Genomic DNA, 15,986 nt, shown 5'->3' with positions numbered 1-15,986 from the left:
CAGCTCTAGAAAGAAGGTAGATCCACGGAGGCCTTTATAAACCAGTCTGACTCTTACCCTTTATTGTAAAAGTTGTAGTAAGCTACTAAAAGGATTTAAGCATTGAGTGATTTGGGACGTCTAAAAACATTTCTCTAGCTTGAGAGAGCACCTAAGTAAAATGCAGGTAGATAGTCATGATGCATAGTCCAGGAAAGAAAGCAGAAGTTTGGGCTAAGGTAATATATACTGTAGAGACTAATAAAGAACTCATGTATTATGATGAATTCAGAAAGTAAATTGGTAGGAGAGCTTTGAATTGACTATAGATAGAATGCAGAAGATGTCCAGTGTGGCTTCTGGACTTTGATTTGGTTTGGTTGTGGCTTGTAATACCTCCTGCATCATGGCTGCTTGTTCTGGGGTAAAGCACACTGTGAGAAGTCCAGGTCTAGGAACAAATTCTGTTGATTTGTTTGGTACATGTACTTTGAAGCCTTCTGGATCTGCAAGTCTAGTTGTCAAAAGAGGTTATACTGCTCTCATCATTGAGAATCCTTGAGTGATAACCATGAAATAAAATCCAGAGCAGTAGCTGCAGCCTGTGGCAGCAACTCAGGCCTGCTGCACCCCTTTCCTATGCTGTACACTCACAGCCTCAAGACTCCTCTGGACCATGGCTCATTCCAGGATTTCTCCACATCCAAAAATCTTCCTTCAAGGCAGTGTAGTGGCGCATTGCATGTAGTCCCAACAGTCAGGGAAATGAGGTAGGAAGATCACTGCAAGTTCATGACCAGCCTGGGCTACAAAGTGAACTTAAGGCAAGCCTCAACTGCATAGTGAAACCATCTCAAAAAGACAAAAACAAAAATGTTCCTTCGAGGCTCATGCTATCATCTCTTCCAAGAAGGCTTTTCTGTTCTTTTTCCCTTTGAATTTGTAGTTCCTGCTGTATTCAAGGGCTATGCTGCCTTCATATCTATCATCATATCTTATTGAACTTCCTGGGATGCGTATTCAGTTAGTAATTTCCATATTTCACCAATTAGATCATGTTGTGTTAATGATCACAATGCCAAAATTCCTAAAAGAAGTCCCATAAAGGAAGAAAGTTGTGTTCAGTTCACTGTTACAGAAGTTTCAGCCATAATCCCTGGTTCTGTGGCTTTGGGTTCCAGTAAAGCAAAGCAGTGTGGTGGGGGCAAGTGACAGAGCAGTGCTGACCTCTTGCAGTAGCCAAGATGCAGCAAGAAAGGGACTGGAGACAAAAGTGCACCCTTTGTGTACTCGTACTGCACAAACCAATGACTTCCCTTCAGCAAGTTCCCAACTTCTGGTTTCCACTGCTGTTACGTCTCAGACTATGTTTAGCTATCCCCCAAAGCCTTGCACAATCATTGGTGAGACTTTTTAGAAGTAGCTGGATCTAGGGTGTATGATGCTGAGATTAAGTGTGTCGTGCTGCAGTTAAGAGTGCCCCATCTTGGCTGGGGATTTAGCTCAGCAGCATAAGTGCCTGTCTTGCAAGCGTGTGGTCATGAGTTCAATCCGTGGTACTGGTAAAAATACCAAAAAAAAAGAGTGCCCCATCTTGGGTGTGGGTAATACTGCGCAAAGGTAACCTGGGTTAACTATAAAAAACAGGCCTGCTGCTGCTGCTGCTGCTGCTCCTGCTCCCATCACTTGCTACTTGCTATTTCCTTGCTGCCCTGTCTTGCATGAGATGTTTCTCTCCTGCCGTGTCCCTCTGCCATGCATGTTTTGGAGCCAGCTGACTATGGACTGAAACCTCTATAGACTGTGAGCTGAAATAAGTCTTTCCTCCTTTAACTTTAGGTGTTTTGTCTCAGCAATGAGAAAAGTAAGGCAACTGCCCACTCAGTCACTAGCTATGGCTCTACAAATGGGTTGATCTACTCTTGAAATCAGAGCCCTAGGATCCAGTCACCTTTCAAAGGACCCACCTCACAACACTGTTCCATTGAGGACAAGTCTTCACCACAAAACCGTTTCAGGAACCTTGAGGGTTCAAGTCAGGGATGAGGATACAGTTCAATGGTGAGCACTTGTCTGGCTTTCCCAATGCCCTTCAGTTTGATTTGACCCCCAACACACCTCCTCCAAAAAAAAAAAAAATTTCAAACCCTAACACATGTCTCTGAGAGCAGGAATTCTACCTTTATTTGGTGCTTTATATAAAAAAAAAAAAAAAAGCAATGGTAACTGCAGAGTAAGCTATTTGAATGCTCATACTCTGAGAACCTGTGTCCATCGGATCCCAGCACACTGTCCTTCAGCATCACCGGGCTGCTGGTGTCCTCTATGCCATCCTACACTTTTACCTGCAGATACTGGATACATGGTAGAAAATGGTCTCCTGCCATATGTAGATCCTCTGCATCCATCCCTTTCTTCATACACTTTGCTACTTTTACTTGATAGGTGATTCATCAAAAAACAAACCTGCCACCATTCATCACATGTGAAGGCAGGCAAAGACCAGCATCCACAGACACCTGTCATCTTCTTGATGTTGTCTTTTACCCCTGAAGCCTCCAGGCATCTGCGATGTTTCCCACTAAGATGCTTGTTGGCATTTGAGAGGAAGACTGTTACCTAAGAAGAGTGCTGCCTTCTTAGATTCTGCAGCCTTACCAACCTCGGTCTCCCCAGGGGAATGAGCCCTTCCCAAAGGCCTGAGTTTCCAGGCTGCCTCTTCACAAGTCTGAGGAACTTAACCTTGGTGTGCAGTTCCTGAATTTTAGTGATCTTAGGTTCCTTTTGGGAATTCTAGATACTTCTAAAAAGAAAGATCCTACCTTCTATGTCACAAGTTAAAGTCATCCCATTGTAACTCAAAATTATATAAGCTAAGTTACAGGATGTGACAGCATATACTTGGAGTCCCACTACAAAGGAAGCTGAGGCAGAAGGATCATTTGGGGGCCAACCTCAAGACAATGTTGAAGGGCAGGGGAAAGTACAGCCAGGGTGTAGCTCAGTGGTAGAACATGTGTTTAGCACGCGTAAAGCTTTGGGTTCAATCCCCAGCATGTAAATAAGTAAGTGAGTAACAAACTAAGAGTATATCCTCTGTGTTCTACTTGAGAAAGTTGGCTTATATACTATGCTTTGTCATCGATCTTAATTAGGAAAGATCAGAACATCATAGTGCAAAAAAATGAGTACAGGCAAAAGAAAATTTGACATTTCTGTGTTCTTTAAATAATGATGACTTAGGCTGGGGATTTAGCTCAGCAGCACAAGTGCCTGCCTGGCAAACACGAGGTCATGAGTTTGATCCCCGGTACAAAAAAAAAAAATGGATGTAAAAACTGATGACTCCGGGGCTGGGGATTTAGCTCAGCGGCATAAGCGCCTGCCTTGCAAGCAGGGAGTCGTGAATTCGATCCCCGGTACCGATAAAAAGGAAAAAGAAAAAAGAAAACTGATGACTGCTTAATACACTGTAGATAGGAAACACAGAAGGCATTCACAATGTTACAGGTATGTTTCCTATATCCCATTGTACAGAAAAGCAACTATTATCTTGTCAAAAGACAATATGACAAGAGTTTAAACATCTTTATTGGTTTGGTTTTTCATCCTAGAATTAGATAGCACTTTATTCCATAAAATGGAATAAATACACCAGTGAGCCAAGCAGAAGTGGATGATTTTTTGTTTGTTTGTTTGTTTTTGTTTTGGAGTGGTGGTTTTGTTTTGTTTTATTTTAGGATACAGGGGATGAGCTCTGTGCTTGTGGGCAAGCGTTGTGCCCTGAGCTAACTCCCTGGCCCCAAAGATGGTTTTAAGACAGAAGAAGCTGAAGAAAACAAAACAACAACAATTAAAAAAAAGCAGATTGGTCATTTCAGTATTACTTCTTGCTGGTTGTGGTGGCACACACTTGTAATCCCAGAACTCCGTGAGACTGTAAGAAGGAGGATCTCAGGCTCAAGCCTAACCTGGAAAATTTAGTGAAACTCTTTCAAAATTTAAAAAAATTAAAAGGACTGGGAATCCAGCCCAGTGCAAAGGTCCTGGGCTCAATCTCCAGTACCACCAAAAATGATTTTTTTAAGACAGAAGAAACTTGGGACTGGGGATTTAGCTTAGCGGCATAAGCACCTGCCTTGCAAGCAGGCGGTCTTGAGTTTGATCCCTGGTACTGATTTAAAAAAAAAAAAAAAAAGACAGAAGATACTCAGCTATTAACCAGTTGAAACTGACCTGTTTAGGAAATAAAACTGTTATCGTTCTGATCCTGATTTCTACAAAGTTTAGGAAAAGTGCTTAGTATCAACATGATAAAGTGGAATATTTTAGCATGAGTGACTCTGTTTTGATTTTTAACTCAGACCTAGTTGAGGAGTTGTTTAAAACAGTGATTTCCTGTACTAAAAATAAAAAACAAAAACTTAACTAAGATAAAAAATAAAACAGTATTCTCCTATAATGTTTGTTTTGGTTATTGAGACAGGTTCTAACTGTATTGCCCACAAACTTGACCTGCTGTGATTTTTATTTAACATCTCAAAATTAAGTGCAGATAATAGCCTGAGGTATCCCTTGCCAAATTCTTTTTTATTGGGACAGAAACTTGATCTGTTGACAAGGTTTTATAACAGTGCAAGAGTAATCTGTCCCCACTGTTTATCTTAAAATAATTTTTATTCAGTTGCAGGTAACCCAAAATGTTAAAACTAGTCTCTTACAGACTTAGCTTAGATGTGTGGTAGAATACAGAGCTCCAGGTTTAGAGAAGGGTCTACACTTGCCTCTTAGGCAGCTTTCTCACACAGAAAATGTACTGGTCTTGCCTGTATCGTGCAGTAATAGGGCTACATGCAGTAGCACCTGCCTGCAGCCTGTCTAGTGCTCTCCTCCCTCTCTCTGGCAGGGGTGACTCAAGATGACCAGAGGACACACCTCAGGTTGGACAGACAGCTGCCTTCTTACACAGACTGAGTTAGGAAAAAAACAGGCCATGCTGCTCACTAATGACCAGAGTTTTGATGTTGGTGTTTTGAGTTGCAAGGAGCAGAGGGGAGGAGAGCAGCTTGCATGCAGAGGACAGAGCTACCCGTGGGCCAAACGAGGAACAAAACCCACAGTGAGGGACACCAGCCCAGAACTGTTTCTAGGGTTGTAAGGCACAGTGTACTGTGGATCATGTGGTTCTGTTTGTTCCAGAAATTCCACCAAGTTTATCCCCCGCTAGCATTACATTTAAAAGAATTCTTAGTTCATCAGAGCATAAAAGTAATATCTAGTGTATTTCCTTTCCAAGAAAAAGAAATGGGCATCATTTTTGAAAAATCTTAAATTCAATGAAGTTACTATGTTTTGTGAATTTGATCTTTTGATTTGGAAGGAAGCTATGCTCTTTAGTTAGTTTATTTTAGCAACTGATAACAAGCAGTAAAGAAGAAAAATAGTACTTTTTTTTTTTTTTTTGAGATAAGGTCCCATTTTGTAGTCCAAACTGACCTTGAACTCAGTGTGTAGTCCAGGCTCAATCTCATGGCAGTCCTTCTACCTCAGCCTCCTGAGTACTGGGATTATAGACCGCACCCAGCTATAATTTTCCGTATCAGAAGTCAGTTAAATGAAATCCTCTTCTAGTCATTGACCATGTTTCTAATAGACAGAAAACTCTTACCATGTGTGTAGGTTTTTACTGTTTTGCTAAATAAAGATTTACTGTCCTCCACAAGTCTCAGAATATGTCTCAGAGGACTGGGGATTTAGCCTAGCAGCATAAGCGCCTGCCTTGCAAGCGTGAGGTAGGGAGGTAGTGAGTTCAGTCCCTGGTACCAAAATAAATAAATAAATAAATTTTTTAAGAAAGAATATGTCTCAAGAGTACTCAGGACAACTTTGTATTGATCTTGCCATAAACCTTTGGCCTAGTAACAAATAGAATTCTTCAGAGAAATAATTGTTTTTATTTATAATTTAATGTTAGTAATTATTTCTGTGGGCCTTTCAGATCTCAGGCATGCTCTAAAGAATATATATGTCATTTGACCCTGTAAAGGAGGTACTATTATCTTTGTGCCTAGAGATAGAGAAAACTTGATGTGCTAGCAAATACCTGTAATCTCAGCACTTACAAGACTAAAATGCTAGGATTACAAATTCTAGGCCAACTTGGTCACTTAGTGATAACCCTCTCTAGAAATAAAAGGGCTGGGTATATAGCTCAGTGGTAGAGTGCTTGCCTAACATTGATGAGCTCCCACACAGTAGATAAAATAAAAAGCACTAAAAAGTTCCCGATGGTCTTAAAAGCAAAGGTAGAACTGGAAAGATACCATTCACAGAAGTATTTGAGGAAATATGTGAGTCTAACCATTGACTTCACAGATATTTATTTAATGTGCTAGCTACCAGGAGAAAGTGGTTAGAAAAAGATGGAGAACCTACCCTTGATGTAGTCACAGAACAGTGATGCAGTGGGAAGATTGGGGAAAGCAGCTGTTGGTATTATTCTCTGGCTGTGGTATTGTCTGTGGTCAAAGAGATTTTAGATGGTTGTGAAAACAAATGACATTTGATGCTTATACAAGTAAAATCAGCAGGACTTGGGTGCTGCCTATTGACTTGAAAGAGATGGGAAAGATCAGGAAAGAGATTGTACCCACAGTTACTGGGCTAAGGTTGAAAAGAGTCTTTTCAAAAGAGAGAGAAGGAATGGACATACTTCCAGATGTTCTGCTTCAGCCTTGCTGGAGAAGAGCAGAAGGGTGTCCATGGAGAAAGCATGGAAGAGTAGGTAGTAGTGATACTGGAAAGCATACTAGAGAGTCAGCCATAAATACTCAGCAGCTCCTAAGTGCTATGCATCATTTTACTTGTTAGAAAAGCAAAAGTGCAAAACACAAAAACCCCTACCTTCATGGGCCTTACATTCCAGTTTTTTATTATGAAATGAAAAAAGTTCTACATCAATAGATGGAGTCAGGAAGAAGAGCAGGGAGTTCACAATGGAAGGGAACATTGTTGTTTTAGTGGAGTGGTCACAGGGACCTTGCTACCAACATACTATTGAAGCAAAGACAAGGACAAGTGGAGCAAGTCACATGAGAGTGTGAGAGAGGAGCACTTCCACCTGATGGAGTGCTGGTGGGCACTCAGTGGGCAGAACAGTAGGGCAGCATTGCTGCCAGTGGCCATGGAGATAGCCAGGTAGTGATGTGGGTGTCATTCAGGCCATCTCACAATGAGTTTTATCCTGGCAGATAAAGAGCCACTGATGGTTAAAGTGTAAAACAGCATTGCAGTCTGACATAATTTAAAAGGGCTGCTTGCTGCTCTGCAGAGAATTGGTTATAAAAAAATTATAGTATTGCAATAATAGGAGACTCTTGGGGTAATCCAGGTGAAAGCTGTAATGGCCTGGGCCAGAGCAGCAGCAGTGAAGATTCAGTGATAAGAGGTCAGTTCTCCACTTCTTTACCAAGTAACTTCCAAACATCTGCTGAGCAGTGTCTACCAGATGGAGTTCAAACATTGGCCCTGCTACCTCTTGTTTGCGATCTTAGACATCTTAAATTCTCTCTGCTTGGGTTTTCTTAACTAAAATGGGGGTAAATAGTAAGTCCCGTCTGATGATTTATTGGCTGACCACACAAAAGGTTGCAAACAGTGCTTCGTACTCATTGGAAGTAAACCATTCTGTTAGTGGCCATGATGGTTGGTGTTTTTACTGGATTAGGGATCCAAACTCAAGGGTTTGGATCTGAGTAAGTGGGTTAGTGGTGTTACCATCTCCTCAGAGGGCAGAGGATAGGAGGAGCAAGGTTAGAGGGATCAGGGCAGAAATGTACAGTGGCTGATAGACACCTGAGTACCCATGTTGGATAAGCACTGGGGTATCGGAGAAAGCATTTAGAGTCAGCAAATAAATGACTTTAAGAGCAAGATGCAGATTTGCGCCCTGAATGGAACCAGGGGCGTGTGCTTTGGCAGATGTCCTTATATCTAATGAGTCTCAACAGCTCCAAAGGCCTGGGATCACAGATCCCAGTGGGCTTTTCAGACTTGGCATTGCCTTAGAAGTTCATTTTACCAAAATTGCTTGAAATAAATACTATTAAGCCATGACCAAGAAGTTTTATGACTCGTGTCATAAAACTACTGTATTGGGAATTAATAAATAAAACTACTGTATTAGGAATAAACAAAGGGGAATTTATTGGTGGCAGTTCTTATAATCGGGTTACTGCACATGTATTTTACATGTGTCTTTATATTCTTAGCAGTGAAAGCCTGTTGCTATGTCATCTTTTTTTCTAATTACCACATGCTGAGAAAATCAATTGATTGATTAATTTTGGTGCTAGAAATAGAACCTGGGCTCTGTGTGTGCTAAACACATACTCTGCCCTCGGCTCCAAGATACCATTGAACCCAGGGACTCACTTATACTAGGCAAGCTCTCTGCCACTGGGCTACATCCCTGTCCCTTATTAGATTTTTATTTTTAAGGATGACTAAGTTGCCCAACCTGGCCTCAAATTTTCAGTCCTCCTGCCTCAGCCTCCTGAGTAGTTAGGACTATATGCAGGTGTGATCCTACTTGGATAGTCCTGGGGCACATGAGAATTGATGAGCTGGTATTTGAACACACCCCAACACCCCATCCCCCCTCCCCGCTGAGGCTGAACAGCATGCCCCTCTGAGTCTCCATTATGTGTCACTTACTTTTTCTTTAGTTATCAGAGAGTTACTTTTTTCTTTAGCCTTTCTCTTAACCCTGTTAGTCATCTATAAAATAAACTGTATAGGGGCTGGGGATTTAGCTCAGCGGAATAAGCACCTACCTTGCAAGCAGGCAGTCGTGAGTTTGATCCCTGGTACCGATAAAAACAAATAAAAAGTAAAAATAAGAACTGTATAAGCCAGAAAACCTCTTAAGGTTCCTTCCCAGCTCTGAGTCTGTACTTAGGAAATAGCACTTATACCAAGCCACCTTAATCCTCCTGTTAACATCATCAATACTAGGTTGCTTGCTCCTCAGGAGTGTACGTAGTTTGTGTACCCAGTGTCCAGTGTGAAGCATCAGCCCTATTCACAGGTGCATCCAGTATGGTTTGGTTAAAACAGGATTAAACCATCTGCCCAGACTTGTGTGGATCCATTAAGTCTAAACAGCAATCCCTGAAGCAGACCTGACATTGCTAATCCTTAACAATCTGTTTCGTACACGTTAGAGAGTCAGTCTCAGCACCAGCGCTAGGTCATGGCATTGCTGCATAGCAGATATACTGGGACAAGTAGGCAGCTAGGATCTTAATAAACTTAACTGTTACATCAACCCAGTCAGTGATTTTTTTTCCTCAGCCACTTTGGAAGGTAGAATCAACTGTGAGGTTTCTTTCCTACAGAAACTCTGAAATTTGTTCTATTTGTAGTAATGCATGCTCAGCCTTTGCATGGAGGAGACTGTGGCAAGCAGCTTTGGTAAATGTTTACTAGGTGTCCTTTGTAGAAGGCATTGTGCTCATGTCATGGTATCTAAAGATGCACAATAGAAGCTGAGCATGATGGTGCATGCTTGTAATCCCAGAATTCAGGAGGCTGAGGCAGGAGAATCACTGTGAGTTCAAAGCCAGCCTGGACTACATGGTGAGTTCAAGGTGAGCCTGAACTATGTAATGAAACCCTGCCTCAAAAAGACCCCCTAAAAAAGATGGACAACAGGATCCTGCCCTCAGGAACTAAAGTCAGTGAGGGCAGGAAATCAATCGTTTCAATATAATGTGACCAGCAGCAGCATATTTGTAGGATATGGGGACATACAGGAAGGCCTGTGACATGTATAGGAGATGAAAGCTGTCAGGGAGACTTCCTGGAGGAGGTTACACTAAACCATGTGCTATAGACTGATGTGGAGAACATTCCCTGAGTGAGGGGTGAAGACTGTAGGCCCTATCAGGAGAGCCAAACTACAGCTGTACCCTTGCATATAAGGATTCAAGGGGAAGGGTCACACCATGCCCAAGCCATCAGGAAAACTGTTGCTGTGTCGTTTTGCTCACACAAATGTAGGATCTTCAGCTGTAAAACTGTCTTAGCTGCTTCCTCCTCACAGGGAAAAAGTACTCAAGATCCACCCCTTAAAAGAGGAGAGGTGTATTTTGGCTCACATTCTCAGTCTGTGGCCGGCCATCTCAAGGCACAAAGACATGGCAAAAGGGTCTGCAGAGGAAGGCTGCTCACATCAGGGCCAGGCCAGGAAGCAGTGAGAGAAGCAGGAAGTGGGCAAGTGATGCACCCTTCCAGATCAAATCCAGATTATGTCCAGACCCTGCCTCCTTACAGCAAGTCACCTTCCCTCTCCTCCACTCTCTTCCCTTTTCCCTTTCCTTCCCTTCCCATTTCACGTGTATGTGTGTTCATTCTTATTTGTGTTTTTTTTTAAGTGGGGGAATCTTTTTGTGATAATCTTTAAAATACCTTTTTGGACTCTAACTAGAATCTTGACTTTAGCCCTGAAACAGAGGTGGAATGTGTAAAGAAGAGCCTGCTGGCTGTGGATTAGTGGAACTGAGCCCATTTCATTTTCTTCTAATCCCCTTTTCTTGAGATCCCTCCCCACTTGCAGTACCTAGAACAGTGCTGCCATGTAATGTGTTGGTGAGCCAGTCAGAGCGCATCCAGATTTACAGTTTATTAGCCAGCAGGTTGCTGTGTGTTCCTCAGTGTGAAGGTGGTTATAAATCTCTAGGGATTGCAGTTTGTAAATTTGATCATAGGAGTGGCCTACCAAAATCAAACATGCATCCTGTCTGCCCTAGAGTGCTGGAACTGACCCATGTGCTCCAAAGTTGGTCAAAGCTTGATTTCTCCATCTCTGAGGTAAAAGTTCTAGCAGGTGCCCTAGCATCCTTCAAATCCTACAAATGTACATCCTTCCCTAAACTTGCTTGGGAAAGAATAGTTCTGGGAATAAAAAAAAAAAAAAAATACTTAGGCATCTATCACTTCCTTCTCTGTTTGCCATCTTCGTTTCCTTAAAAGTGAAGGACAGTGTTTAGTTTTTGCATTTTTGGGCAACAAACCCTACCTACCTGGCCAGGTTAAGTAATGGAAGAAGGTTAGTTTTGAGTACTTACTCCCTCCCCACATGCCCAGCACTGAGGATTAAACCGAGGGCCTTTGCACTGAACTACATCCACAGCTCACGCTCTCTCTGTCTCTCTCTCTTTTTTTTTTTTTGTTAGACAAGACCTCATTGAATTGCCAAATTGCACAGACTGGCCTGGAACTTCCAGCCTCCCACAGTGGTGGAATTACAAGTATGTGCCACCAAGCCCAATTTGAATACTGCTGTTGAAGGACAAAGTTGCCATAGTTTAAGTCAAATAATCTTAATTGACTTTCTCATTCTAGATTTGGACATCACTTTATTTTATAAAATAACTGTCCCAGGAAGTCAGGCAGGAGGAGGTTGGGTGGTTTTAAAGACAGAAAGGCTGAAGCTGAGTGTGGTGGTGTGCACCTCTGATCCTAGCTGTCTGACAGGTTGAAGCAAAAGGATCACAAGTTTGAGCCTAGCCCAAACAAACTAATGATTTACCAAGACCCTGCCTCAAAATAAAACATGAAAATCAATGGTCCCAGATTCAGTACTGAAAAGGAAAACAAACTGAAAAAAGCAGAAACAAAAAGTATATGGTCATTTCAGAGTTGTTTTCCTTGTAAGGCAGGACAGGAAAAGAAAACAGTGTAATTGGGTAATTATCAGGTTACTTAAGGTTGGTTTTATTGTGTAAGTGTTAAAGCAGAGGGACTTGGTGATCATGCCATTTGAAACTGGTCCATCAGGAGATTTGGCTGTGACCTCTAATCCTTATGAAAGTCAGTTGATGCATGTTAATGACATGGACTGTATTTTTTGTTTGTTGTTTTGTTTTTTGAGTCAGGTCCTGACCGTATTTCAAGCTGGCTTTGAACTCACTAAGTAGCCCAGGGAGGCCTCAAATTTATGCCTCTCGCCTCAGCCTCTCCAGTGCTAGGTTTACAGTATGCACTACCACACCCAGTAATGATGTGAATTTTAACATGAAAGACTCTGTTTTGATTTTTTTTTTTAAGCCTCATCTGGGGCCCCAAGTGTGAGAGTTTTATCCAAAACAGTGACCTCCTATAATTTCTATTTAATACCATGTTTGTTGGGTGTAATCTGATTTAGCACTTGTTTGTTTGTTTTTGTTCTGGGAGGGATGGTATTCCTTGACAGTGCCAGAGATCAAACCTAAGACCTCTCACATGCTAGGCAAACACTACAGCTGAACTACACAGCCACAATCTCTGGTTAAACACATTTAGTATCTTTTGAAAAACAAATCTCATGGGAAGATAATAGCCCTATTGTATAGGAGAAGCAACGCAGGCTCAGCCCAAGCAAGCAGGCCCTGGTGAGCTTGGTGGAGTTGGTCTGAGCCCAGAGTCTTGGGCCTTATGGGTACTCATCCTCTGTGCTAGGTACTGGTGGACCCTGCCAAGAGGTAGGCACATCTGTCACACATAGGTGTGCTAGGCCCTGAATGGCTTCTCTCAGCCCCTGCACAATCAGTGTGTTCAGGCACTGGTTTGATCCCCATAAATTAGTTCATATCAGCTAATAAAACACTGAAGTCTGCCAAATGAGTTCTTAATAGTAAAAAGAAAAGTGCAAGCAAAACACTTTAACCTGCTTATTATAGTAATGGAACAGAACTAGTGGCCACATAGTTACTGTCACCTCTCAAGGAAGACAGGAAGATCAGAAATGACAGTCCCTTGGGGGCTGGGGATTTAGCTCAGCAGAGGCATAAGCACCTGCCTTGCAAGCAGGCAGTCATTAGTTCGATCCCTGGAACCGATAGAAAGGAAAAAAGAAAGAAATGACAGTCCCTTGGGAGATGGTCAGGAAAGACAGTGTCAATAGACTTTGTTTTGCCTGCCAGCGGAAGGTATAAACTGGGGTGACAGTGTTGATTGTATAGACTTGTTAGAGAGATGAAGATTAGCTGGCCAATGCATAAGCCATGAACGAGGCCCACTGTCTACAAGAAAGGTGACTTTCTGTGGAAGTAGAGCAGACTTTAAGCTTTTAGTGCTAACAGCTGCCATAGTGTGCATGTCATAGGTTCTCTACCACAGTCCTAAAATGTCAAAGGACAGTGTTCCTTAAGTTTTCTTAGTAGTTTCCTTGCCATGTGTGAAATGTGCACAGTCTTAGGAAGGAATCTGTTCCAGAGTCTTTTGTGTGTGTGTGTGTGTGTGTGTGTGTGTGTGTGTGTGTGTGTGTGTGGTACTAGGGATTGAACTCATGACCTCAGGCAGGTACTTATGCCGCTGAGCTAAATCCCCAGCCCCCAGAATAATACCCAGTGCTAACAGAGTCTTTTGTGCCTAAGGACTGTGCTAAGCTTTTATTTTTGGGGACACAGTCCACCCTCAAGCAGCCTCCTAAAATGTTACCTCTGTCTTATAGCTGGTAAGATTATACACTGTGACCACTTTACAGCTGATAACTCAAAGCTTTCAGGACTAGTTCTACACCCCAGAGCACAGATTATCCTTAAGGACTATTCACTCAAAAAAAGCCATTCACTTCTGCTACCCCAGTTTCTCTACTCTGGTGTCTGCTCCCACCCTGTTTCTCAATGTCTGCCTCCTAAGACACCAATGCCTGCCAAAATCAGGAGGGGTTTCCAGATCATCCCATGATTCCTACTTTCAGTGTCAGATGAAATGCCTTCCCACTGCAGCTGTGTGGGTTGGTTTTCTGTAGAGGCCGAGGCCTTGGATTCTGTCCACTATCTGGAAGCTGTATAGATGACCCTTAGTGGGAGCCCTGTCTAAGTGGGCATGCATGGAGGCAGAAGAGAGATCAGAGACAGTCTGGCTTTCTTCCTAGTTACTGTATGCAGAAATAAAAATCACACTAAAATTTGATCGTATATAAATAATACTCAATTGAAAGTTTTATTTTAGAGGTATAACCAGACTTGATCCTGGACCCTAAACCATCTTTTCATTCATATGATCCATTTTGACTTTCCCAGGTTAATAGTTAGACTTGATTTCTGTCTACATGTCCTTAGTCAACTGATTACATGTAGATCAGTATTCGTGGCAATATAAAGACCTAAGTCAGAAAACTAGAGCATGCTGGAGTTGGAACGCAGGCCCTCACCTGTGTTAGACAAGTGTGTTACAACTGAGCCACATTACTGTTTTCATCCATATCATGGTAATATATTAACCCCACAATAAACTAGAAATGTTCTATAATTCAGAAAGCAACATAATTTCTGATCAAATGGTAAACTGAGGCTGCACAGTCAAGGTGAAAAAGAAGATGCATCTCTAGGCTGGCATCTCGTGACTGTTTAAAATTCAGCGTATTATTACCATGAAAATGCACGTGGAAGAGGTCATTCTGTACCATTATTCCTAAAAGTTTCTGCCGGGACACATTATGAATAGGAACCAAGAAAAAGTCTCTGATCTTTCTCCAAGATGATAAATTAGTTTGATACTGTATTGGGAATTTTTGTTACCTGAAGATGTTTCTTTTATTATTCATTTCTGTTCATGCTCAACAGAAAGCAGTCTCTAGAGCCCTTTTCTTTGGGCTTGATTTTCACTCATGATAAACCACACCCAAGGGCACCTCTGGAAGGATTTCTTTGCCTCTATTGTGTATGATAAAGTTCGCCTTTGCCACTTTCAGCACTAGGTTCCCATTCTCCACATAGAGAGCTTTGTCATTTAAATAAATACTATGAAGAATACCCCCAGCTGACCACCTCATGCAGATCTTTTTCATGTACTGTGTGTGTTGCATAGAGTGTATGTATATAAGGTCAAGATCTGAGTCAGGGGAGGGCCTGCTCAGGACAGGAGGAGGCCTGTAGGTCAGCTGTGTGTGCTGGGAGTTGATAGAAGGCAGGTGTCCAGTGCATGCTGGCCCATTGAGTCAGGAAACATGCCCTCTTGGGCTCCTTGTAACATCTTCCTCTTGCTTTTGTGCTAGATTGAGCGGTTGGAAGTAAGCAGCCTCGCCCAAACTTCCAGTGCAGTGGCCTCCAGCACTGATGGCAGCATCCACACTGAGCCTGCAGATGGCATCCCTGACCCTCAGCGCACGAAGGCAGCCATTGCCCACTTGCAGCAGAAGATTTTGAAGCTTACGGAGCAGATTAAGATTGCACAGACAGCCCGGGATGACAACGTCGCTGAGTACCTGAAGCTTGCCAACAGCGCTGACAAGCAACAGGCTGCACGCATCAAGCAGGTCTTCGAGAAGAAGAACCAGAAGTCTGCCCAGACCATCCTCCAGCTACAGAAGAAGCTTGAGCACTACCATCGAAAGCTACGAGAGGTAGAGCAAAATGGGATTCCTCGGCAGCCAAAGGATGTCTTCAGGGACATGCACCAAGGCCTGAAGGACGTGGGAGCCAAGGTGACTGGCTTCAGTGAAGGCGTGGTGGACAGTGTCAAAGGCGGCTTCTCTAGCTTCTCCCAGGCCACCCACTCAGCAGCTGGGGCCGTGGTCTCCAAGCCCAGGGAGATTGCCTCGCTGATTCGGAATAAATTTGGCAGTGCGGACAACATTCCTAACCTGAAGGACTCTCTGGAGGAAGGCCAAGTAGAGGACGGGACAAAAGTTTTGGGGGTGATTTCAAACTTTCAGTCCAGCCCAAAGTATGGTAGTGAGGAAGACTGCTCTAGTGCCACGTCAGGCTCAGTGGGGGCCAATAGCACCACGGGGGGCATAGCTGTGGGGGCGTCTAGCTCCAAGACCAACACCCTTGACATGCAGAGCTCGGGGTTTGATGCACTGCTCCATGAAGTCCAGGAGATTCGAGAGACCCAGGCCAGACTGGAGGAGTCCTTCGAGACCCTCAAAGAGCACTACCAGAGGGACTACTCATTAATAATGCAGACCCTGCAGGAGGAGCGCTACAGGTGAGTGCCGTGGGGTGAGCCCTAAATGC

General features: G+C 43.0%; 1 protein-coding gene across 7 annotated transcripts in view; it reads left to right on the top strand.

Annotated features, from left to right (window-relative positions):
* Tmcc1 (transmembrane and coiled-coil domain family 1) overlaps positions 1–15,986 on the top strand; it is a 209,061-nt gene that overhangs the window by 171,632 nt on the left and 21,443 nt on the right. For all 7 annotated transcript variants that reach the window (XM_063237767.1, XM_063237766.1, XM_013145036.3 and 4 more), the window contains one exon: positions 15,023–15,957. In XM_063237767.1, coding sequence (XP_063093837.1) covers positions 15,023–15,957 — 935 coding nt within the window. The remainder of the gene's footprint in view (positions 1–15,022; positions 15,958–15,986) is intronic.

This window comes from Cavia porcellus, unplaced genomic scaffold (genome assembly GCF_034190915.1).
Source record: "Cavia porcellus strain 051 isolate PalLab524CR breed Dunkin Hartley unplaced genomic scaffold, mCavPor4.1 scaffold_27, whole genome shotgun sequence".
NCBI classification, from domain to species: Eukaryota; Metazoa; Chordata; class Mammalia; order Rodentia; family Caviidae; genus Cavia; species Cavia porcellus.
This window is presented reverse-complemented; position numbering and strand designations above follow the sequence as displayed.